Raw genomic sequence first — 24292 nt, 5'->3', positions numbered from 1 at the left:
AAGACTGTCAGTGGAACCTGGTCAACCTATGCTCATCCATCATGCTCATCCTATTTTACAGCTAGACAGGGCTCCACTGACTGTCTTGAAGAGACCTCCACTGGCTATAACAGGAGCTGAGACTCGCACATCACATGGAGGTACCTACCTGTTTAGATTTGTCTAAGTCTGAAGGTTGTGAGTCACCCTCTGCGACACATTGATCTGCCTCCACATAGCGCCCAGTACCTTTTGAGAAGCTCCAGGCTGTCTGGGACATCTACATGTGGCTCTCAGATACAACACAGGACCTAGGAGTGCTCTGGGTCCCTTTGGAGAAGGAGATGGAGGACGGGGGTGATATCCTGAAGTGCCTCAATGGCACTACATGCCTGTGTGTGGGCCACTGATTCCCACCCACAGGGCACAATTCAGCTTCCTAAACACTATGACCCAAAGCCATTTGGGATGTCTAGGACAGGGGACTGGCAGATACTATGCAGAACATATGAAAGAGTCTTCACTTTCTGAAATGGTAGCTGAAGGCCAGGGAGGATACCCTAAGACATCTCAAAATGTACCAGAAACCCATGTAAGGCAACTGTATCCCACCTTAAATATCAGAATCAGGAAAATCTTATCTGAGCAACTCAAAGCTGTTAGGGATTCAGAAACATACTGGGCAATACCGAACAGGAAGATAACAATTCTTTGTGGATTTTAGACACAGCTTGTAAAAGAAAATTAATTCCAATCCACGCTGTGGATCTGCCCCTGGATGTCCATAAGCAGAACTGATTTAACATCACAGGAATGCACTCTCCGTACCTTCAAGACACAAGCTGGCAACAGATTTGACTTCTGGAGAAACCATACAGGTGTATGTGTCCTGATCTTCAGGTTTAAATGCATGGATAATGAGTATCTGCTTTTTTCCATCAGAGAGGATCTCATATCTCCCTCCAGCTTGTATTTGTTCTTTTCCTTTGAACCATGTCACTCTCTTTTCAGATTCACTTGATAATTGGCACTCCAAGCGAGCCACCTCCCCTTCTGAGACTGATCCTCCCACCAAAGGATGGGTGACTGTAACTGGAGGCTCTGTAATTACAAAAAACTGAATTAACACAAAGAACATATCGTAATCTGGCTTTAAGGCACTCCAGATCACTCTGTAAATTATCCAAGCATCCCATCCTTCATTTATAGATTCTTTGGCTGTTGTAGACAACCAAAGAAAAAAAGAAGTCATGGGAAGCATCCAAACCTTATACTTCCAAAGATAACACCAAAGTAACTGTACAAGCTCTCCCAGAGGTTAAACCAGCTCCATTTAAATATATACATGCAAAAGTGGTTTCATTTTTCACATTCCTGTGTTTATTTGCTGATCTTCATTTACCCATCACCAGCATTCAAAAAGTCCTACAGATTCTAGCAGATCTTAATGTTTAGAAGGAAGAAGTTCTGAAGTAAGACAAGAAAGAAATAATAAAAAGAATAAAAAAGAAAGGAGATTATTAAAAGTGACATTCATCCCAGTCTTGAAAGTAAAAAAATGTATTATATATTTATGCTAGTTTAGGAAGAGTTTAAAAATTCTCAGAAAGCATAAAGAATTTTTAAAATAAAAATTCTCTGTATCTTCTTTACTTTGGAATGAGGCCTGACAATGGTATGCTGTTTGCATGACAGCGATACTCAAAATGAAGTCAAGACAAACACGTCAAAAGTGGAGAGGTTGACTGGGTTGTAAAGCACACAACTGAGTTCCCAAAAGCAGCACAGTCCTGACCGTGATCTGCCCCTCTGCACATTTCATCAGGGTGAGGGGACCGCTGCCCAAAACGCCTTGGGTTTGTTGTAGACAAAATCGACATATGCAGAGTTATCAGCATCCAGCTGACACACTGGCAGTTGTTATGTTGCAAAAAGAGGACTTATTATTATTATCATTCTCACTTCGAGGAATTTGTTGGGCACTCAGATATCACAGAAAGAGTTGCAAGAAAAGAAAGATTGAGGGAGTGGCTTTCCATCCCACTGTAGCTTCCAAAGTTTTGCCAACAGACTTCACAGCAAAGGTACTGTGTCCTCCAGCATTTTTTTGTAGGGGTTATTGAAAAAGATATGCAAATTATATGAGAGAGGAAGACGGGTGAAGAAGACAACACTGCCCACCCACTGCATTGGTACCAGGGTCTTGGTTACCCCAAATGCATTCCAACATGCGCCTTTTGACTCATTCCATCCTAATTCCATCAGAAGAGAAACTCATGGTGACCAGACAACACATGGATGCAGTGCAGGCTGCAAGACAGCTTGATGCGGTTTGGAGAAAAAAGTGTTGAGCACTAACAACGCAGCAGGTTTTGTTTGTGGCAGCCCAGAACAATTTTTCCAAGCTCTTTCTCCTCTATTACGTTGGCAGCAAAGCACTGAAAGACGTTGCAGAGTGAACTCTTCCAGGAGATGCCTGGAATGGGTGAAGCAGGCATGCCATGCGAAACACAAGGTCTACAGCAGCTTGCAGTCGTCCACGGGAGCATCTCTCCATTCTCACCTAGCCGCACCGTCTGAGGGAAGTGCACCGGCTCACTCGCCCCAACTTTGTTTATAGCCGAGACACGGAATCTGTAGGGTTCACCCGGGGTGAGATCGTCCACCACAAACTCTGTGTTTTGAATAACGGCCTTGCTGCAGGACTGCCAGCCAACACCTGGGATTTTCCTCTCCACGTTGTAGCCTAGGATGTCACAACCACCGTCGCTCAATGGCTTGTACCAAGACAGAGTTACAGAGTGACTGCTCTTACTTAAAACTTCTGGTTCTTCAGGTGGATCGGGGTGGGCTGAAGGCACAACAGAGGTCCCGTGATGTACAACATGATCAATAATCCTTTATACTAAAACAACCAAGAGCCTTCTACAAGCTATAAGAAAGAAGTGCAACAGATTCAGTATTTGTCTTACTGTAAAGTTGTGTGGGTACATGCCCATGACCGTAAGACATCTATGGGCACCATTGAGTTTTCCTTTGTCTGCCTTGTTCTACACTGCTAATGACAAACATTCGTTTTTCCAACCGTCATCTCACATACCTAATATCACATATTGTTGTGATTTTGTTTTCATGCTGCTTTGTCCCACCCAGCTCAAAATAAAGATGACCCTATGCTGTCCATATTATCAGGGAACTTAGCTGAAAACTTCAAGTACATTTGGGCCTTGATCGTATTTATTTCAGGTCTGGCCTTAATGGAAATCAAGTTATCATTGGACTACAGTGTAACTCTAGTAATTCAATCCAGATTGGCTGCTGATGATCATACTCAGTACATTGGAAAATGTTCCTCACTTAATTTACACTTTGGCTTAGAAGACAGACATGATTCTTCTAGTCTTCAAGGTTAAGGCATTTACCAAGTAAATGACCTGACACAATGTACCAATCCAACAAATTAAAGGCAAATAAGGTCAACAGCCAGTTCTTTAATTCAGGACACCACAAACATAACATAAAAGCTTCTTTTCTCTATTTTCAGCCAAATTTCATACAGAAAACCTGTCAACGGGAGGAGTCAATGAGGATAGTATTTTGCAGTTCCTAAAATGAAGATGCCAAAAGAAGATGTTGTTTTAAATCCATCAACAACCAGGGTTTTTTGGTGGAAATGACTGGAATATATCGGAAATCTCTCAACTCTCAGAAATCATTAGATAGACAGACTACCTGTAATAATTTAAAGAATGGACAGTCAATCAATGGCTCTTGAACATCTCAATTACAGCGTACAGCTAAAACACACTGCAATTATCTCATAATCATCACTGGGGTTGTGCTGCCATGACCATTGCTCGGTGACCCACCTATCCCAGGGTGGGAAGAAGCCAGACCTTGGGTGCTGGAATGGACATCGATGAATCATTGGTCTAACCTGCCCCACGAGGGAATTAGGGAACTATCATCTTTTCTACTTGTGAAGTACTCCAAGAGCAATTAACTCTTGTATCTCTGAAGTACAAGGTGTGTGTTTCACGGATCTCATCCACAGGAAGATTTTAATATGCAACTCATTAATCTGGAAAACTGGTTGCCCTGCACTTGAGTAGATTAGCAAATTTGAAAGGGTTCTCTGCTGCCCTGCATAATTTTTCCATATGCATTCTAGTTCAGCTCCCTCCCATATCCACATTTGATGTGGGTGATGTTGAACTCTGAGTAAACTGATTTCCATTGAACTCTGTGTTACATTTTACAAAAGACTGCAGCTAAAGAAAGCTGGTGAATATCTCTACCATAGCCTGATAGAATTTTCTTCTGATGACGTGGGCTATTTCTGGTCAAAGAACAAGTTGTCCAGTAGCATCTCCTCAGACTAAGAAGACTAGCTTGGGACATGCAAGGCAGAGAGAAAAGAAGCAGCACAAAGATTAGAAAAGTCAATGTTGTAGCTCAATACCAAATTCTGAGATTTCAAGTGCCACTGGGCTAGAATGACAGATACTTACCTATCACAGATAACTTGGCTGATGCAATTGCTTCCCTGGAAGCAAAGGTCACCTCTCCAGAATGATGCGGTTGGGCTTTTTTCAGAATAAGTTTGTATTTGTTTCCATCTGCTTGTACTTCCCAGTCCTCATCCGACTGGATCTCTACGTCATTACTATACCAGGCAACTTCATTAATTGGCACAGCTTCACTTAGAACACAGCTAAACGTAGCTTTCTCTCCCGGAGAGACTTCAACATCTGTGAGGGGCTGCAAGATCTGTAGGCGCCACCCTATAGGTAAAAATAGGTAACCAAACCCCTCAGCTACAGAAACAAATACAGGCAAGAGAGATTTTGTGAATATTTATGTTGAAGCTCTGGACAGTCAGGCCTTGGATACCAAGCAGGTCATTAAAAAGGAGGTTATATATGTCACTAGAACAGAAGGTATCATTGGGGACTGAAACTTTCCAAAACTTTCAGGAGCAAAACCCAACCTAGCAATGTCTTTCTTTCCCAAGTAGCAGAAAACCACAACGGAGGTACCATGCTATGACTGAGGATGGCTGTTCTTGTACTCTGTAAGGGGCTCTGATCCCCACAGGGGTCTCCAGTAATAGCATAAAATACAAGGATACAGAGATAATGTTCATAGAATCATAGAATGGTTTGCATTGGAAGGGACTTTGAAGATCATCTAGTTCCAACCCCCCTGCCATGGGCAGGGACACCTTCCACTAGACCAGGTTGCTCAAAGCCCCATCCAACCTGGCCTTGAACACTGCCAGGGATGGGGCATCCACAGCTTCTCTGGGCAATCTCTTCCAGTGCCTCACCGCCCTCACAGGGAAGAACTTCTTCCTTACATCTAATCTAAATCTACCCTCTTTCCATTTAAAACCATTACCCCTTGTCCTATCACTACATGTTCTTGCAAAAAGTCCCTCTCCATCTTTCCTGGAGTCCCCCTTTAGGTACTGGAAGGCTGCTCTAAGGTCTCCCCAGAGCCTTCTCTTCTCCAGGCTGAAAAACCCCAACCCTCTCAGCCTGTCTTCATAGGAGAGGTGCTCCAGCCCTCTGCTCATCCTCTGGACTTGCTCCACAGTCCATGTCCTTCTTATGTTGGGGGCTCCACGGCTGAATGCAGTACTCCAGGTGGGGTCTCATGAGAGTGGAGTAGAGGGGGAGAATCCCCTCCCTTGACCTGCTGGTCACGCTTCTTTTGATGCAGCCCAGGTTACAGTTGGTTTTCTGGGCTGCAAGCGCACATTGCTGGGTCATGCTGAGTTTCTCATCAACCAACACCCCCAAGTCCTTCTCCGCAGGGCTGCTCTCAAAGCACTCATTGCCCAGCCTGCATTTGTGCTTGGGAGTGTCCTGACCCATGTGCAGCACCTTGCACTTGGCCTTGTTGAACTTTGCACAGGCCCACCTCTCAAGCCTGTCCAGGTCTCTCTGGATGGCATCCCATCCCTCAGGTGTGTCAACTGCACCACTCAGCTTGGTGTCGTCAGCAAACTTGCTGATGGTGCGCTCAATCGCACTGTCCACGTCACCGACAAAGATGCCAAACAGCACCGATCCTGATACCGACCCCTGAGGAACGCCACTGGCACTGCTCTCCACTCAGACATCAAGCCTTTGCCTGTAACTCTTTGAGTACAACCATCCAGCCAATTCCTTATACACTGAGTGGCCCATCCATCAAATGCATGTCTCCAATTTAGAGATAAGGATGTCACGAAAGACTCTGTCAAATGCTTTGTACGAGTCCAGGCAGACAACATCAGTTGCTCTACTTGAACTTTTGCAAAGCATTTGACGCTGTCCTGCATGACATATTGCTGCTGATATAATTCTCTTCTCTAGAGCCTCGAAGCACTTGTAAACACAACCCAATTCATCAGAATGATGACAACTGTAAGACAGTAATTTGCTCCTAACTCATTGCCAACTCATGCTGCTTATATCCATGTCATGGCATACAGAACAAGAAAAAAAGGAAATTGTAAAACAGTTGTGTGGGAAGAAGATTTAGGTAAAACAAAAGCAACAAATGCAACTTTTCCTCTCTCCTACTCATCATATTTTCCTGGTTCATTTGCCCTTTCCAACACTCCCCATGCACAAGTGCTTCAGTTCTTACCTTTCACCGTCAGGAAGGCTGAGGTCATCGCATCGCTGCACGTAAAAGTCACCCTGCAGCTGTCCTGGGGAGTTAGGTTCTTCAGCAGCAGAAGGTGCCTGCGCCCATTTTCAAAGTAAACCATCTCAGTGTTTTCTGTAGTTTTGGCAGGCTCGTCGTCAATCAGCCAGTTGTAGTTGTAGCACTCAGGTTTGGAAAGATAGCATTCAAACAGGGCTTCCCCTCCTTCCACGGCTTCCACGTTCTCCAAGCCCTGGACAATGCTGTTCTTGGCTAGCAAAGAAGGACAATGAACAGTATTAATTGTTTGGCCATGCATATCTGAATATTAACAAGCCTCGGAGCACCGGATGATTCCCACTGCTGGAAAGCTGATGGAAAGGATGTGGATGAGATGAACTGTGCTTGTAGGTTTAGTTGTTGATTTCAGCCACGCTCTAACACAATACTATATTTAAAAACACTTTAAGTAGTGAGATTAAAAATAATGATAAACCTCTAGGACCTCTAGCATTTCATCTAGATTACCTCCAGAAACCTGACTTCCATTTTTACAAATAAAGAAAAATATATTGGTGTTTATATGAATCAGGCCAATAGTTGATAGGAAGGGATAGCTCAGGAAGATAAATTATAATCAAATTTCTTCTGTCTCATAGCAGGAAACATTTCCCACAGATCTCCCAGGCAGTGCAATTATCCTCATAACTGGGGAGATGTGAAACCACTGACAGCTTGTGATAAAAATCTTACTACCTTTCATGCAAAGCAAATATGAGAGAGTATTATAGCTGGCAAAGCTATAGTGACTGTCATCTGAGTTAAGAAGTCTGCCTCTAGGAAACACACAAAAAGTTAAAATCTGTAGCAACAGTATTTTGAATAGTAAATTTCTGAATTATTACAAAAGCTCTGTGATAATGTATTAGGTTTATTTTTCTCATATGTGTGTGGTGAATTATGTGGTCAGAAACATGCATGTATCTACACACTCCATTTGCCCACAGAGTCATGCATCAGTGGACATTTATACATAAGCAATCAGCCTGTTGTAAAATTAAATGTGGGCCGGTGCATGTGAATATAGTTTGTGTTAGACCAGCTACATGGACAAATTACATGCAGAACAGTGGGAACACATGGTTGAGTAAATACAGTTTACACAAATACTATAAAATGCTCAGCGTGATCTATAATATAAACCAATGCCCTGAAATATTCCTGTTTAGATCTCTATAACCATTATCTGGAACTGTTCTAAGCACACACACACACAAGAAAAAAAAAAAAAGCTGAACAATTTATTTAATAACAACAACGAAAAAAAGAAAGCATGATTTACTAAAAAATTTCTGTATTTTATAATATTCATGCTTATGGAGAACAATGAGGCATTTCTAAATCCTTGGAAAATGTATAATTTTGTTAGAACAAATCTGAGCTGTTTATTTGTGCAATTCTGGAGCACTGGTTTCCCCAACTGTGAAAAGCAGCCAATTGCAAATCCTTCCTCCTCTGGGATGCTTCTAGATTATATTCATTATCACTTTTTTAAATCCCTAAAATGGAAGGTGCTTATCAATGTAGAAAATATTATAATAAATAATACTCTGCTCTTCTGTACTCACAACTCCGGTTAAGGAAGAATGCATAATTGCCTAACAAAAGACAAATATTCAGAGAGCAAATCAGAACCATTGCTCTTGCTGATCACACTAATTCACCTGGTGACCAAAACCAGTAATTCTGTACACAGCAGAAAAAAAATAGGAAACATCAATATAAAATTCTAAACCTATTGCTAATATTTTTATTTACTGTTTCTCAGGGCCCTCACAAATGCTGATGCCAAGTGAGAAGGTAATTCCTGGGTGATCAGTATTTGAAATAAGTAAAATACCAAGCTACCTTAGTTTAGCTGAAAATGAAATGGAATTCTGCACTTTCCATTAGCTACTGGTTTTAAGGCACACTGTGTGTAAAAAACACTCTGTAACAGCAAAAAGTACTCTTATTATTCCTTTGGACCAACACTACATCTGTGATTTTACAATAATTCAGCAGGACACATCCCTTTGCACCGATGTTCCCGTTCATTGTAGAAGAGGTATGGTGCGTAAGTGGTGTAATAAGGGAGCATTAATTAGAACTAAGCTCCAGTGAAATGCTGTGGCTTCATATTCAGTTCCCATTAACTCCCAACTATTTTTATCATCGTTATCAGTACTGGAGTGAACACCAAAGAGTGGGTATATGATGTGTCACTTATGGAGGTGCTGCCATGATTTTTCCACCTCTTTTATTTGAACCCATGATAGTCTTCCTCTTTGGCTGGAAGACCTCACCTTGAACATCAAGTGCAGCCATCACTTTAGTGCCTTCAGCTTCACAAGAATAGATGCCAGTGTCTTCTGGTACCGTAGGTTTAATTTTTAGTATGCTTACATTCCAGTCCTGATCGATAATCACTCGCTGCCCATCTGCATGTATTTCCTGATCATTTTTCTTCCATATGGCGTGTACTGGCCTAGAATATTGGCATATGAACTCTGCTGTGCCATCTTCATCAACAGTTAAATCCTGCATGGGACTGACCACTTCAATGGTTGGATCTGTTAACCAACACGTCAGGAAGGACATGCATTAGTGGATCCTCATGGAAATTGCAACTTAGAGATTTTTGACAAGCACAGAGCCTGCGGGGAGCAAGCAGAGTGACAGTGCAAGCAAGGGAGCTGACTGGGCACACCAGGGATTAGCAGTTTAGTCCGTGCTGGTGTCAGCATCAAGCAGGATTGCAGCAAAACTGGTACATTAGAATATAACTATCACACTGGAAAATGGGCCACCAGCAATTAAGGCTTGTGCTTTAACAGTCCTGACTACGAACTTCTGTGCAGAACATCTGCTGGGATTCCCTCCAGGCTTGGTTTTCCTCCCAGCGTTGCTGAGACCCTCTAGACTAGGAAGCACTGGACGTGAAACCCTTCTGCGTCCCAGAATGTGGCAGGAGCGCAGGTCTGAGATGGAGGAGTGCAAGGGGTGGGCTGCCGTGAGTGGTTCCCTCTAACACTCAACCTCACATAAGCAATGGGAAAACGCCACAAACTCTACTGGAGGCTCCTTGTATGAGCAAACTGCAACCATTCATTGGAAAGAAATGCAATACTCAAATGCAAATACTCATTCCTGCCCTGTGGTGGCGATGGCTATGTGTGAGGAGTCATTGGCAGCGCAAGGAGCAAAGCTCCAGGACAACTATAACAAAAAAGGGCCCTTCACAGGAGACAGGTACTTGTTGTTTTGCTTAACCGTGTGTTCCTCTGCAGCAGAGACATAGTTCAGGGAAAAATAACATGGTTTCCTTTACAGCAGATGATCTAAAGATGCAGTATGAACCATTGAAATTTCAGATTGAGAGCCCGTAAGATGCTGGGAGCAGCTGGATACACAGTTCCTCCGAAGAAGGCGAGATCCATGAGGCTGCTTTGCATCCAGTCTTTCTTTTAAGATACTAGTTCTGCTTCTCAGGAGGCAGCTGTAGAGCACAGTAGATATATCTAACCTCAAAATATTGTGAGCTTCCAAAGCAGCCAAGGAGTGCCTCCTGGACAGCAAATTGGACCCACTTTGTACAACTGCAATATCTATGCTGAAAAGAAAAAGCTCAATGAGGTCCGAAAATGGAAGTCTCTCTGCAACATCCTTCTCAGCAGAACTGTCAACTCCCCCCCCCCCCCCCCCCCCCCCAAATTTATACGGCTACAATGGGACATAGAAGGATAACAAAGCAAGCTGATATACATCCTTATCTTTCAAATAGTTGTTCTGATCACAAGCCAGCTAGAATAAACTACACTGGACCTCTGTCTGGAATGCTCCTCTTGAAATTGGTGCATCAGGTTGAGGATTTGGGATGCTACTGGCAGACCTTGGGAAGCAAAGATAGTTTTGCAAATGTCTTTTGGAAAGTTGTTGCAAGGCTTGATCCTGCTGCCTAAGGCTCCCTCGACCACTCCGTGTGTCTGCATGTGTTTATGGAGAGAAGGCATCAATGGCAGACCATGGAGATGTTTGGGTTACACCAGGCCTGAAGAAGCAAGAAGGTACCTGTGCAGATGGGGAGTACACTGCCGTCCCTTTCCATAAGATGCAAACATGTGCTCCTCACAGCAAACGTCACCTGTGGTCTTGGAGAAGGAAGGTGTCCTGGTTCCACTGCCCCGTTCCTCCTTGCCACTGCTGTCCTAAGACCTTGGTGGCCCTATTCACCCATGCAGAAGGGCAGAAATCTCCTTGGGATTTAGGAGCCAACATGTACCCTGGGGCCTGTAATTCTCACGCTGACCAAGGGGGACAGAAGGCAGCAACAGCTCCTTCAACATTTTCCATCTCCCCCCTGCCCATAGGTGAAGATGCCATCATACTGAGCCACTGAATTAATGTAGTTGTAGGGCAATGATAATGTGAAGGCCCAACAAGAATAGCTGTTGTGAGATCTCACTTATTGCAGAATATATCCAGTTACAAGCATGCCTTACACCAGGAGAATGGGCCACACGGAACAGAGAGAAATAACTTGTTCCTTGATGAAGAACAAGCCATGGATAGCTAGATAGACTGAAATACACCTAGTTTGAAGACAGGTCTATTTTTCAATTTCTGGACAAAATAAAGTGTGTGAAATTGGCTGTTCATACAAGCACGGTTAGAATTTCACTAGTGTTTTACTTTCCTATTCAATCGAGTGTTACTGAGAACAGTGTAACTGGGGTGTTTTTTAAATACCTTTCTCATCCTAATCCAATTATAGTCATATACTGCTGTGGTTCAGGTTCACATTAAAGAAATCTTGTCTTAATAGTAGCACAAAATACGCACATACATATGTGTACTACCATGAGCTGTGGGGTTGGACTAGATGATCTCCAGAGGTCCCTTCTAACATCAGCAATGCTGTGATTCTGTGAAATGAAAACTTCTCAGGAGCCCTTTATTTGACTGAGTAGAATACCTAACGATGCATTTATTTTTAATTTACGTTTTAGGCCCACTGGAGTTCTTTGCCTAGAGAGCTCAGAACCAGGTTCTGTCTCTGAAAATATGAAACTGAAAATCGATACAAATGGATATGTGATTTGGGGGGTTTGCACGCTCCGTTGTTGCTGCATCATTCCGATATTAGGAAGAAGTGATTTGGCATTTTATCTTTTCAGGGAGTTAAATTTTCTGAATGTACAAGGGACACATTATACAGAGAAGGAGACATCAACCACTGACTACAATTCCATATCATGGATCATTCCCTTTATGGTAGACAGTTATTGCATGAGGGTAGATTTTAATAAAGAACACTTAACCCTTTATATCTCCATATATACAAATCCCTTTTCCAAGCAAGGAATAAGTGTTACTTTTGTCTGAAAAATAACAACTTTTCCCAATGGCTATAGAAGGGCTGGATGTGAAGGAGCTTGCTTTATCAAGTCTGGAGCTCAGTGTTATTTGCAGCTTGTGGCTACCCTTACCAAATGAGAAAAAAATTTACCCAACAGACCAGAAAAATTTGCTGGTGCAGTGGTGACCATTACTATTCTGGCAGTCAAACAATGAGGGTCATTTTGTCACTGTGTTACCCCAATGTCATATACCCTTTGGTTTCCATGAAGAGCTCTGGAGCCATCAATATAACAGCCCAAAGTCTTGTCTTGGGAACATACTGAGCTCAGCATCAGTAGCCTAGCTATGGAGCAGCACAGTGGTATTTTTGTGAATTTCTAGCTGCATAATATTTTGTGGTATTATAAAAACCGTTGAAGGGGGGGACTAAAAAAATCAGGTGATACCACAGTGGTTTGTGTTGAGCTCTACTTAGATGTCAGGTGAAAGCAGCAGCCCTGACGCTGCATTCTTTCCTCACCTGAACCACCAAAAAAAATCGATGTGGTTGTATTTATAAGACTTCTGGCATGAGTATGGGTGACTTGCAGAAGTGGAGGGTTGCAGGACACAGAAGACCTGTGAAAACATTTAGTAAGGGTAGCCTGGAAGGCAGAAGCGCTAGCACACTGAGCAAGTCCAGAGGTGGCCATGTGTTTCTTTCTAATAACGAAATACCTTTGACTAATAATTTAGCTGAAGATATAAGGGACCCAGCTCTGAAGGTGACAGTGCCTGAGTCATGGCACGCCACATCATTTAGGGTTAAAGTGTGGATCATCCCGTCCTGCTGAGAGATTTCAGTCACAAAGTTGTTGTGAAGGGGAGATCCATCGAGCCACCACTGCACGTTCTTCACGCCCGGGTGCGAGAGCTCACAGGTGAACGTGGCTGACTCACCCACAAAGACGTCTGTGTTCTTTAAACCAGAAACTATGACTGCTGCTTCTTCTGTATAACAAAGCAAGAGAAGGTGCCAAAGGAAAACAAAAGCATAAACAAATACATGTCGCTTCTTGCAGAACCAGCCCAAGCAACAGTGTAAGTCGTCCAAGAGAGTTAAACTTGTAATGTTGTTCCAGGGAAAAAAGAGCTTAAATTTTCTTTAAGGGATTTAGAAGCCACCTTCCGTCCTTCACCCGCTTGCAAGTGCAGTGTATGTGTCTGCAAACACTGTTTCATTGGGAGGAAACTCTACTCCATGACCAGGCCATGACTGGCTCTCCTGTGTGTTGCAACCATCTGCACTGACATTGTAGGAGGTAGGAGGCAGAGAGGTAGCTTAAGATTTAAATGCTTACTTAAGTGCTTTAAAAGAGGAATAAGAATATCAACAATGATAGAAGCTGTAATCAGTCATAACAAGAATTTCAGGATTTTTTTACAACCACTGCTCCAAGCAAATAGTTTTTCAGCAGTTTTTCAGTACCACCATCTGCTATGGTACAGAGTACAGTCAATACTTTGAGCTACCTTAACTTATAAACATTGGTCCAACCTCAGCCTGAATGTGTTTATGTCTCCACTGAAATCAGGAAAGAAATTAGTGGATCTGAGACAAGTTTGGCCAGTTACTGCCAAAGATTTTGGAATAAGATATTTCAGGCAGCAAAATCAGATCGTTTCTACCGCATTTCACCTTACCTTGCACATACACAGAACCTGTGGTGATCTCGTATCCAGTGCTACAGGTATAATCCCCACAGTCATCAGGCTCTACGCCGTGGATGATCAGCTCAGCAATGCTGCCTTTCAGCTTCATCTCGTACTTGTCGCTGGGCTGAATGACCACCCCTCCTTTTCTCCACTCAACGGGGGCATCCGGCTTGGAGATCTCACAGTGCAAGACAGCAGTTCCCCCTTCTTCAGACTCTACATTTTTCAGCTCCTCATTAAACAGCACGGGTAGTACTGCGGTGGGGAAGCAACTGCATCAGTGACAGTGTTCAGAGGTGAGAAACTTGCTTGCAACTTCTTCGGCTTGGTAGTTCCCCTCTTTCTGAACCACAGCTTGCCTGCTAGCGATGCCAAGCCCAAAGCAGGACTTTGAGTTGTGCCATAGCCAGACACTCATGGGAATCAGGTGCTGATACAGTGAGGGTGTCCACTGCTGCTCCATAAAGGATTGCCACAGGTCACAGGACCTCTAAGGGGCTTCACGTGGGCATACACTCCATTTTCAGTGTAAGCAGTTAGAGGCACAACAGTACCAATCACAGCATTTGGACATTTAATCACTGAAACCACGCACTCTGAGCAGGAGCTGGTTTGGGGGGCCAAACTTGGGATCTAAAAGCATGATCTTGTTGCTTTAAAATTAATAAAACTATAAAATCAGTATATAAAAGCATGAAATGAATAAACCTATAAAATCCCAAAACATAGCCACTAGAAAAAGAACCACAGATCTTGGGCTGCTCAGGCTCCATTTAAAACAGGCCTGTTCTAGGTATGGTGAAATACTCCAATCTCTTATTGTCAGGTAGCAGGCAAGTTTTCCAAGTGCTCTTGTACATACCTTCCATTAGCAGCAGCTGCATTTTTGCTCCCAGCTCTCACAGTGAGATTAAAATTGCAACTGCAGAAATAGAACTGGGTTTAAAAGGCACTAGATTCTTCTTTGAAGAATTGTGGACCAAACCCTTTCCCGCAGTAGTAATTCACAGATACGGCGTTGATGGTAATTCAGGGATAAAACTTCCTTATCGCCCCTATGGAGAACAGCCACAGCCGTAAAATCTCTGCCTTCAAGTGAGGCTTCTCCTACCTTTGACTTGCAACGACGCGGTGGTCTGCTGATCCCCCGAGTCGCACGTATAATCTCCGGCATCCCGAGCCTCGGCGTCATAGATGAAGAGCTCAACGTGTGTCCCCTCTTGCCGGATCTCGTACTTGTCACTTGGCTGCAGGACCATACCTCCTTTCCTCCACTCCACGGGTGCGTTGGGTTTCGTCAGCTCGCAGTGCAGCACGGCCGTGCCCCCTTCCTCCACCTCCTCGTTTTTCAGCCACTGCTTGAAAAGCACGGGCAGGGCTTGAAAGGAGGGGGGGGATGGTGCAAAAATAGAAAACAGAGGAATGTTTGATTTTTAAGGTACTGATAATGCCGTTCGTGAAGTTCATGCATAATTCTGGCTGCATTTAGCTAAGGAGACCTGCTGGGGTGGGGATGCCTGGGTCTAAGCCAGACAGAGGAGGAGGAGGGAGAAGAGTTAACCAGCAGGAAAAATTTCAGTTCTACAGGAGCTGTATTTCTCTCCCTATATCCTAGACTTCTTTTCACAAAGAATTCCCAACTAACTTAAAAAATAATTTCTGAAGCCCAGAGTTTTTCATCCCCAAAATAAAACCACAGAACAGGATAAAAGCACTCAAAGAATACATACCTGCAGACCTGAGGCTGCACCATTTTAAGAACAACTTGAGAATGTGCAGCCAGGGATCAATTACAGAATAATTAAGGCTGAAGGGACCTCTAGAGGTCCTCCATGGATGGAGATTCCTCCACCACTCTGGGTCCCAGTTCCAGTGTCTGAACACCCCTTCTTTGTGAAAGTTTGGGTTTTGTCCTAATATGAATTTCTCTCGCTGCAGCTTGCAACTGTTGTCTCATCTCTTTACTGAGCACCCCAAGGTAAGTCTGTCTCTCCTCTGTAGACCCCCATTAGGAAGCTGCAGACAGCAACGAGCTCCCCCCTCAACCTTCTCTCCCTCAGCCTGAACAAACCCAGCTGCCTTTGCCTCTCCTTAAGCTCCATTGCTCCAGCCCCCCGACAAACCTGGTGGCCTTTACAGCACTTGCTCCACCACCTCGATGCCTGTCTTGCACTAGAGAGCTCCAAAAATGGACACGCACACCTCTCACCACTACTGAGCGAAGAGTAAGTCCTACCTTTAACCTCTAGTCGGGCAGTGGTCTTCCCATCAGCTGCGTGGCAGCTGTACTCCCCCGAGTCCGGAGGGTTCACATCGTGAATGACCAACGTGTGCACGTTCCCCTCCTGCTTGATGCTGTACTTCTGGCTGGAGCGGATCACCGACGTGCCTTTCTTCCATTCCACCGGGACATCAGGCTTGGACACCTCACAGGACAAGTGAGCCGTGCCGCCCTCCTGTAGCTCCAAGCTGTGGAGTGCCTTTACAAAGCTGACTGGAGCAACTGTGGGGAGAGGACACCGACTCTGCTGCAACCGCCTAATCCAGCATTGTCCCCAGCTCAGAACTGGGTGCCTAGAGTTACATTTTGAACCAGATCAAAGAGGAACAAACAAGATAAGGTGTTGACATGGCCTGTCTTTTAAAACCATTCTATATATCTTAATGGAAAGGTTTTTCAGAATTTTTGGACCTTTTTTGGAGTAAGTATGATCTAAAACCATCATAAGTAGGAGATTAGTTCAGAGCATGTTCTTGACATTCTTCAGCATTGATTCTGACATATCTTAGCTGCTTGTTTCAGGATAAGTTGGATGGTCTTCAAAGGATGCTTGCTTCACTCCATGGACTATAAAAAGAACTGAAACAACTAGCACAGATGTACATATCTAACTCATAAATGCCTAAATAAGGTTAGTAGAATCCCCCAAAATTTCCAAGGACCCCTCCTCCCAAATACACCTCTCCAGAAGCTAAAGCAATGTTGACCGTGCTTACCAGTACCTTCTAAATCCCTCTTCCTAGGAGGCTGCTCACCTTGGACAGTTAGCTGTGCTGCTGAGGTATGCTGCCCAACTTTGAAACTGATAGGCCCACAGTCTTCTAGTGTCACCTTCCTCAGGATCAAAGTGTGACGTGTCCCTTGGACTCTGATCTCATTCATTTCATTGGATTGCAGGGGAACATCCCCCAGGAACCACTGTGCATCCTGAGTGGTTTCTCGGGACAGCCTGCATTCAAACACCGCGTCTTCTCCTTCATACAAAGTGACGTCCTTCAGCGTCTCCACTATGGCTGCTGCTGGTTCTTTATGGAAAGGTCAACAGAATTTGATATCTACTTTCAAGTGATGCCTCCTGGGTAAAACATTTCTTTATACTCTTTCTTGATAGTACCATATTATTTGAAAGAACGACCACAAAGCACTAAGCATTAAATGCATGGAAATGTAGTTACACAGGCATTTAGTAACATTGCATTCTTACAGATGCATAATGTGTGCATATATATCATGCATGTCTATATGACAGTCTATAAAATATGCATGTTATACTCTATTGTGTGTATAATAAATGTATAAATAAATATATACTATATATTTCTAATGCAATCTATGTATTGTGAAAAAATTGTCAACAGATTTTAGTGGGTGACATTAACATCAAACCACAGAATCATTGACTAAAGACCCATTTCTGATTCCCTAGAGATAACCGACCCAGTTCTTATGCCTCTGAAATCACTCTTGTCTTTGAGATCCCCATGATTCAGTTTGGGCACAGGACAATGTCTAGCTGTCAAATTACTTAATCGTGTGCCCCTGCCACGGTACCAAGCTCTGTTCAGCTCTTCCCCACACAAAGTCCCACCTTTCACGAGCACAGCTGCAGTGGTTTGCTGGTCCTCTGCGTTGCATGTGTACTCCCCAGCATCAGCTTCACTCAGGTTCCGAATCGTCAGCTCAGCCATGGATCCAGCTTGATGCATCTTGTATTTGTCACTTGGTCGCAGCACTTTCCCGGCCTTCTTCCACTGCACAGTGGCATTTGATTTGGAGATTTCACAGCTCAAAGTGATGGTGTCACCTTCTTCGGCTTGCTGGTTCTGCAGTGGTTTGGTGAAGGTTACTGGCAAAGCTAAACCAAGATAAATCAGAGGAAAAAAATTATATTTCATTGCTGACTGTGTCACTAAGTCTTGTGTTTAATGAAACTCTGGTGCCATTCCAAATTTGGCTCAAACTCAATTCCAAAATTATTTTAAAACCCAAACAAGGCATGACAGAAAGTGCTGGATTTCCAGAAGCACTAAGCACTCTGCACTCCCCAAGAGTCACTGGGCACTGCACATCCCGAGCACCTCTGGGAATGTGTTTCTTCTTACACAGGAGTGGTCACGGGTATGGACTCTTGAGCATCTAAGTTCACGTACTTCCAAAATGGGTACCAAAGCCACAACGCAAAAGCCTACGCCTAATATCTAAGTTCTTGGGTATTTGGGAGTGTGCATGGAGAAACATCATTATATAATGACCCTCCTTTGAAAATTGGACCCAGAAGAGAAATGAACACTGGAAGTCTCTGCACTGATGTGTATCACTGATGGGTCGAGATGGAGTTTTGATGGGTTGATTTAAAATGTGCCACACATACAAGCCTAGTTCCTCAAGTCCAGTTCCCTAGAAGAACCTTGGTGGCTCCACAGTTACAGCTGAATTGGTATTTACGAGGGAAGGAGATGGGGTTCCAGAAATCAGAGTGAATTCACAGGATGGCAGGTCTGTGTAAGAGGAGGTAGATCTGAAGGTTCTTGTGGCTGATGTAGGAATGGATGGTGTATTTTGTGGGACAGCTGGAGAATAGCTGGGGTCAAGTCTTTTGTACAGTTGCATTTGCAGCGAAGGCATCCCACTGTGCAGCTAAGTCCTGCAGCCCAAGGGCTCTTAGGAGCCAGCAAAGGAATAAGGAGGAGAGAGAAATAGTCTTTGTGAAGACCTACTCTGTCAGACTGTGTCACTGTTGATTCAGAAATCCTCATCATAAAAAAGGACCAGACCCTGCCAGAGTGTCCCTGAATCTTACATATAGAACATCTAAACTAACCTTTAGCTCTCTAAAAGGTGAAGCAATAGCTTTTTGTCTCCTTTCACTACCAAGGATGCCATAGTTTGCTCATCGCCAGAATCGCAGATGTAGCCTCCAGCATCCTTCAGCTGTAGATCGTGGATGAGTAACTCCACAGCAGAGCCCATCTGCTTCATCTCATACTTGTTGCTGGCTTGGAGCAAGACTGACCCTTTTTTCCACTTCACTAGTGCATCGTGTTTGGAGAGCTTGGCATGAAGGGTGACCTTAGAGCCTTCCTCACCTTCCTGGTTTCGGAGTTTTTTTTCCAAAGACTACTGGAGTGGCTGGGACCACACGTAGAGACACAAACGGACAGCCACCGTCAGAGGATCTGGCATTTTACACCTGTTTTTAAGAAGCTAGGCACTAGAACTATTTAGGTACCTTGCTCGTCAAGCTGGAGTAGAGTGCCGAAGTAAGTTTGAGCACTTTGACTCTTGAGCACCATTTTCTCAGGTGGAACTACAGCTCAAAGGATGGTTAAGCATCAAAAATGGTCTCATTCTAATTTTAGTTCCAGCTTTGGTTTTCTGAGTGACCAGAAAGAGGCTTTTGTGTCTAGGATTGTGGAAGCAGTTGCTGCACTTGGGTCCCTCCATGTTTATTGCTCAGGACACCACAGGACTTAACATAACTTCTGAAAGCGAAAGGACTCAGCTGCTTTATGCCAGCAAAGTACATCTGAGGACATGGAAGTCAAGCAGACAGCACCCTCTTGCTAGTCTTAAGTTAACAAAGTGGAACAAGTTTCTCATCTTGAAAAGAAAACGATACAACCTACCTTTAACAGTTATAGTGGCTGTTGTTTGTTCATTTCCATTATCACAGGTGTATTTGCCAGAGTCTTCTGGTTTTAAGTGATAAATCTTTAAAGTGTGAATTGCTCCCTCCTGCCTGATTTCATACTTGGAGCTTGGGGAAATGACCTGAGTGCCCTTCTTCCACTCCACCGCAGCGTTAGGCTGGGAGACCTCGCAGCGGAGGATGGCTGTCTCTTCCTCTTGCAGTTCTGTGCTCTGTAATTTCTCCTTAAAGACTGGAGGTGGCACTGAAATTACAAAAACAGCAAAGGCATTTACAGTCACCTTTATCTTTTTTTCCCTGCAGTGTTAAAGCTACAGCTGAACAGTTAAGTACTAAACTTTAACTTCTGTGCTATATATTGGGGGGTTAAAACAATCTTCAAAGAGGGAAGGAGAAGGATGTTTGACTGAGAATTTCTTCAAAACAGTGTTTAGAGAAAGAAAGACTACAGAAGAAAAAGAAAAAAGAAGAAAAGGGAGAGTGGAAGCAATGAAAATTACAGGTCTATCAATCTACCTACTGCAGCCAAGCCAGTAATTTGTCTAGAAACCAGCTAGCTTCAGGACCCTGGTGACATATCCACCATCCATCCATGGTGATGACAGTCTATGAGACCACATGTGTGGTCTGAAGTACCCCACTAACACAAGGTACACAAGTACCCTACTAACATGGAGCTAACAAGGGGTGAATGACGGCCTTGAATTTACTGTTAGCACAAGCACAAGCCACCTTTTCTCACCAATCTTGTTGCTTTCCCACATGACAGAGAGCCCTCACCTTTTACCGTGAGCTCTGCCGTCGAGGTGTGAGGCCCCACTCGGAAAGCAATGGTGCCAATGTCCTGCTCAGTCACCTTCCTTAATGTCAGTGTGTGTATCTTTCCCTTCTCCACCGAGATCTCATTCATTTCATTATTTTGCAGAGCAACATCCTGTAGCTTCCATTCAACGTCCCTTGCGTTTTCATGAGAAACCTGGCACCGAAACGTGACATCATCTCCTTCAAACACCACCATGTCCTTTAGGCCACTCACGATGGTCACGTCAGGCTCTGCAATAGTCAAGCCATGAAAGGGAAAACATGGATGAAATCACAGTATCATCAAATAATATAGATTGCAGGGGACTTCTGGAGGTCATCTGGTCCCACCACTGCTCAAAGCAGGGCCAGCTTACAGCAGGTTGCTCAGCGCCTTGTCCAGCGGAGCTTGAAGTACCTCCAAGGATGGAGATATCACAGCTTCTCAAATCACCTTTCAAACGCTGCTGGTTCACTACTTTCAGCGTACTAGGTAACATGGCCAATATCTTTCAGTCAGTGGTTTTATTCCTTGCCCTTTCTCAGAGATACATTGAGTATTGATTTTTTTTTTAATTACACGTTTGATAATTTAATTGGGTGAATAAGGTGTGAATGCGATACCAAATTCAGGATTTTGAAACTTATTACATTTGCACTTAGATATCTTCACAGAACAACAGGAAAACCTCATCCGTTCTACTGGTTTTTGCGAACAGAATTGCATATACTCTGTGCGGGCACTCCAGACTGGTTGGGAATCTGGTTGGCTCTGTGCTCTCAGCAGGATTTACTGGATTAGCATGAGCACAGGGCATTTGCACTTCAGTTTGCTTGAGTCCTGCTTCTAGGACAGTGGGACACCTGCAGATCTGTGCAAAGATCATACAGACAGCCTGCGACAGGCAAAAGCTGTATGTACCCAGAATCTGTAGGGGAATACCAAGGGAGAAGCAGCGCAATCTTCATCTGAGCAAACACAGTATGTATTCAGACAGCTGAGGTCACCATCTGCATGAAAAACAGTGCAGCTGGGCATAATGTACAGTGTATCTATAATATCGAGTAGCCTGTAGAGATGCTAGCGGTGATTGTTCCATGCTAGTGGTCCAACCTGAAAGCAAGCTCTGTCTGTAATGACATTAAGGCCAGATGCAGCTGCCATGTGACTGGAAGCTGGGGGTGAACCATCTGTTCACTCATATGCATATGATGTCAAGCAAATATTTCAAGGCATGAGTCAAAAATTACAGCTGCCTTATCCTCTCCTGTCCACCAAGTGAATCTTTGCTTCAGTGCATTCATTGACCATAAGATTTTTTTCTGATACCCTTCCTATGCTCTGTGTTTATCACAATAGTAACAATTACGTTGCAAAATCCTAAAGTGACAATCCCCTTGCCCCAATAAACGTGTCTTGCCTTTCACAGTCAGTTTTGCAGAGCTCGTCTCATCCCCAGCCTTGCAGGAATACTCTCCAGCATCGCTAGGCTCCAGGCGGTGAACACGCAGCTCGCGGAGGGTGCCGTCCTGCCACATTTCATACTTGGAACTTGAGTGAAGGACGACTCCATCTTTCCTCCACTCCACTTCTGCTTTGCTAATGGAAATCTCACAGCGCAGCCTGGCCGTTCCTCCCACTTCCACTTCTTCATTCTTCAGCTGCTGCTTCAGCCGGGGTTTGATGGCTGCAAAGTGAAAAACGATGAATACACGAGCCGTTAGCTTGAAGGCCGAGTCTGCACAACTCAACACAAGGCACCTGGGGTCTGATGCTGCAGAACAAATTTGCATTAAGTGGTTATATGATAACAACAACCCTTTTTTTCTCTATAAACAGACCTATATTCTGCATATTCAGACAAGAAGAGGATCAGAAAGTTCCCCAAATATGTATGTTTCCCATAAAGTCAAGGGCATCCACATTACATCTGTTGTATGTTGGCTCCGATATTGGAAATTCCAACACGCGTAAAGATTTTGGCTGACCAAAACCTGATACTTTCTGATTAAAACTAGAAATACTCATGACTTCAAACACCGTAAATGATGTAAAGCTTTAAACACATTTCTGATTTCTCTGCTATCTTTTCAAGACCCTAGACCATCAACAGCAAATCCTTCCAGATGACGCACAAACAAATAGACTACATTTATTCAAGCAGGGCATGGAACAGGTCAGACAACAGTTTGTCCCTAAGGAAAACAAGAAGGGAATATCCATCGTGTGTGTGTGTGAGCAGTTGTGAAAACAGGAATCTCAGCGCTTGTGGTTCCTCTGTCTAAACCCTACTGTGATAAATGTAAAGCAAGCACAGGGCTCTTTCACTCATAGTTGACCCAGTGGCTGCTTTGTGGGTCAGGTTCAGCCAAGAGGATGTAGTTTGAAAGGTTTTGGCTTAGGTCAAAGCCACAAGTTCCACACAACAGTTCTGACCCAACAGTCAGAGATGACCACAAACATTTCACAGATGGTGATTAATCACAGACATTATTCCTGGTTTGTTTAAACAGTGTTCCCAGGATATTCATGGGAAGGCATGACAAAAATTGAAAATAGTAAATTTTTTTAAATGCTTTTGTAAAAGGCTTATGATTAGTTATTGATTCAACTGAGCCAGCAATGAATGCAAAGTGCCAAAAATAAAGATCTATTAGACTTGCAAAATCCCCATGATGCAGAGTTTCTTGCTTTCATCATATCAGAGGAAGGGGTCAATACACTATACACTGTGCTTTACAGGCTTAAATAGCCATTCTGCAAATCCTGTCCCACAAGATCCACTTTCTGTATTCTGGTTTATGACTGGGCACCTGCTTTCCTCGTGAACTTTTAGAGGGGTTTAGTCACCAATAAATAAAAGAATATCATTCACACAATTTCACAAATCCCTTTTATCCTCTCTTCCATTTTGATGCAATGCTAACCATTCACTCTGAGGACTGCTGTGCTCTGCTGGTCTCCTGTATCGCATGTGTAATCAGAGGCATCTTCTGGTTCTATATTATGAATCACAAGTTCAGCTGTGTGACCACTTAGTTTAATTTCATATTTGGCGCACGCGAAGAGCTGCATGGTGCCTTTCCTCCACTCCACTGTTGCATTATCCTTTGTCAGCTCACACTGGAATTTCACCGCAGCTCCTTCTTCTGCCTCCTTGTCTTTGAGCTCCTTTTTGAAAAGAAGTGGCAGAGCTAAAGGGGAAAAAAAGAAGCAACAGGAGCTTTTATTGAAGCCTGAGCCAAGTCCTGGTTAACACAGTTAGACTGACACTTCAGAGAACAAGGTACTGTGCTCTGCAAATGTCATATTCCTAGGCAGGATCCATGTTTTCTAATTTGCCTGGAGCTACTAGGAGATCTTGCTGCGTCAGAAGCAGCCATCTGCACTTATAACATTTATTTCCTTTGTTCCTTGACTCAAATTCTTCCCAGGGTTGAATTCTTTGAATGAATTTATCCCTCAGTTGATCTAACAATGATCTCAAGAGTAAAGATGTTCAAAACTCCATAGACAGCCTTGACAGATCAGGAAGGTCGTTGTTAGTCTTCTTCCAGGATTTGGAAGAAAATCTTTTTTTAAATACTTAAACCACATGTCATGTGAAATGTCCAGATGTTATGTTAAAGCATTGCTCTTTCTGTAATTTCTCCCCAGCCATAAAGCTAGAAAGTATTTCTTCTTAGAACCCAAAACTCAAATGCAGCATTGGAAGAACAAAGTATCATCCTTTTCCATTCTCATTTAAAAAAAAAAAAGAAAGAAAGAAAAAAAAGAAATTCTAGTATATCAGATGAAAAGGAAAATATTTATAGGGGAAAAAAAATCATGTACTTAAAAATATTCA

The 24292-nt window shown here is 43.6% G+C and overlaps 1 protein-coding gene across 15 annotated transcripts in view; it reads right to left on the bottom strand.

Moving 5' to 3' along the window:
- Positions 1-24292, bottom strand: part of OBSCN (obscurin, cytoskeletal calmodulin and titin-interacting RhoGEF) — a 192026-nt gene that overhangs the window by 69118 nt on the left and 98616 nt on the right. For 9 of the 15 annotated variants that reach the window (XM_075044005.1, XM_075044010.1, XM_075044069.1 and 6 more), the window contains 15 exons: positions 23373-23639; positions 21866-22132; positions 20424-20696; positions 19621-19887; positions 17583-17849; positions 16750-17019; positions 15950-16216; positions 14825-15091; positions 13702-13968; positions 12736-13008; positions 8964-9230; positions 6619-6891; positions 4491-4763; positions 2543-2830; positions 808-1080 (listed from right to left, as the gene is read on the bottom strand). In XM_075044005.1, the coding sequence (XP_074900106.1) occupies positions 808-1080; positions 2543-2830; positions 4491-4763; positions 6619-6891; positions 8964-9230; positions 12736-13008; positions 13702-13968; positions 14825-15091; positions 15950-16216; positions 16750-17019; positions 17583-17849; positions 19621-19887; positions 20424-20696; positions 21866-22132; positions 23373-23639 (4059 nt within the window). The remainder of the gene's footprint in view (positions 1-807; positions 1081-2542; positions 2831-4490; positions 4764-6618; positions 6892-8963; positions 9231-12735; positions 13009-13701; positions 13969-14824; positions 15092-15949; positions 16217-16749; positions 17020-17582; positions 17850-19620; positions 19888-20423; positions 20697-21865; positions 22133-23372; positions 23640-24292) is intronic. The other 6 variants (XM_075044078.1, XM_075044097.1, XM_075044031.1 and 3 more) reach the window with 5 other exon arrangements.

Source organism: Buteo buteo, chromosome 2 (assembly GCF_964188355.1).
Source record: "Buteo buteo chromosome 2, bButBut1.hap1.1, whole genome shotgun sequence".
Classification (NCBI taxonomy): domain Eukaryota; kingdom Metazoa; phylum Chordata; class Aves; order Accipitriformes; family Accipitridae; genus Buteo; species Buteo buteo.
The sequence above is the reverse complement of the archived record's forward strand: the minus strand, read 5'-3'. Positions and strand labels throughout refer to the sequence as shown.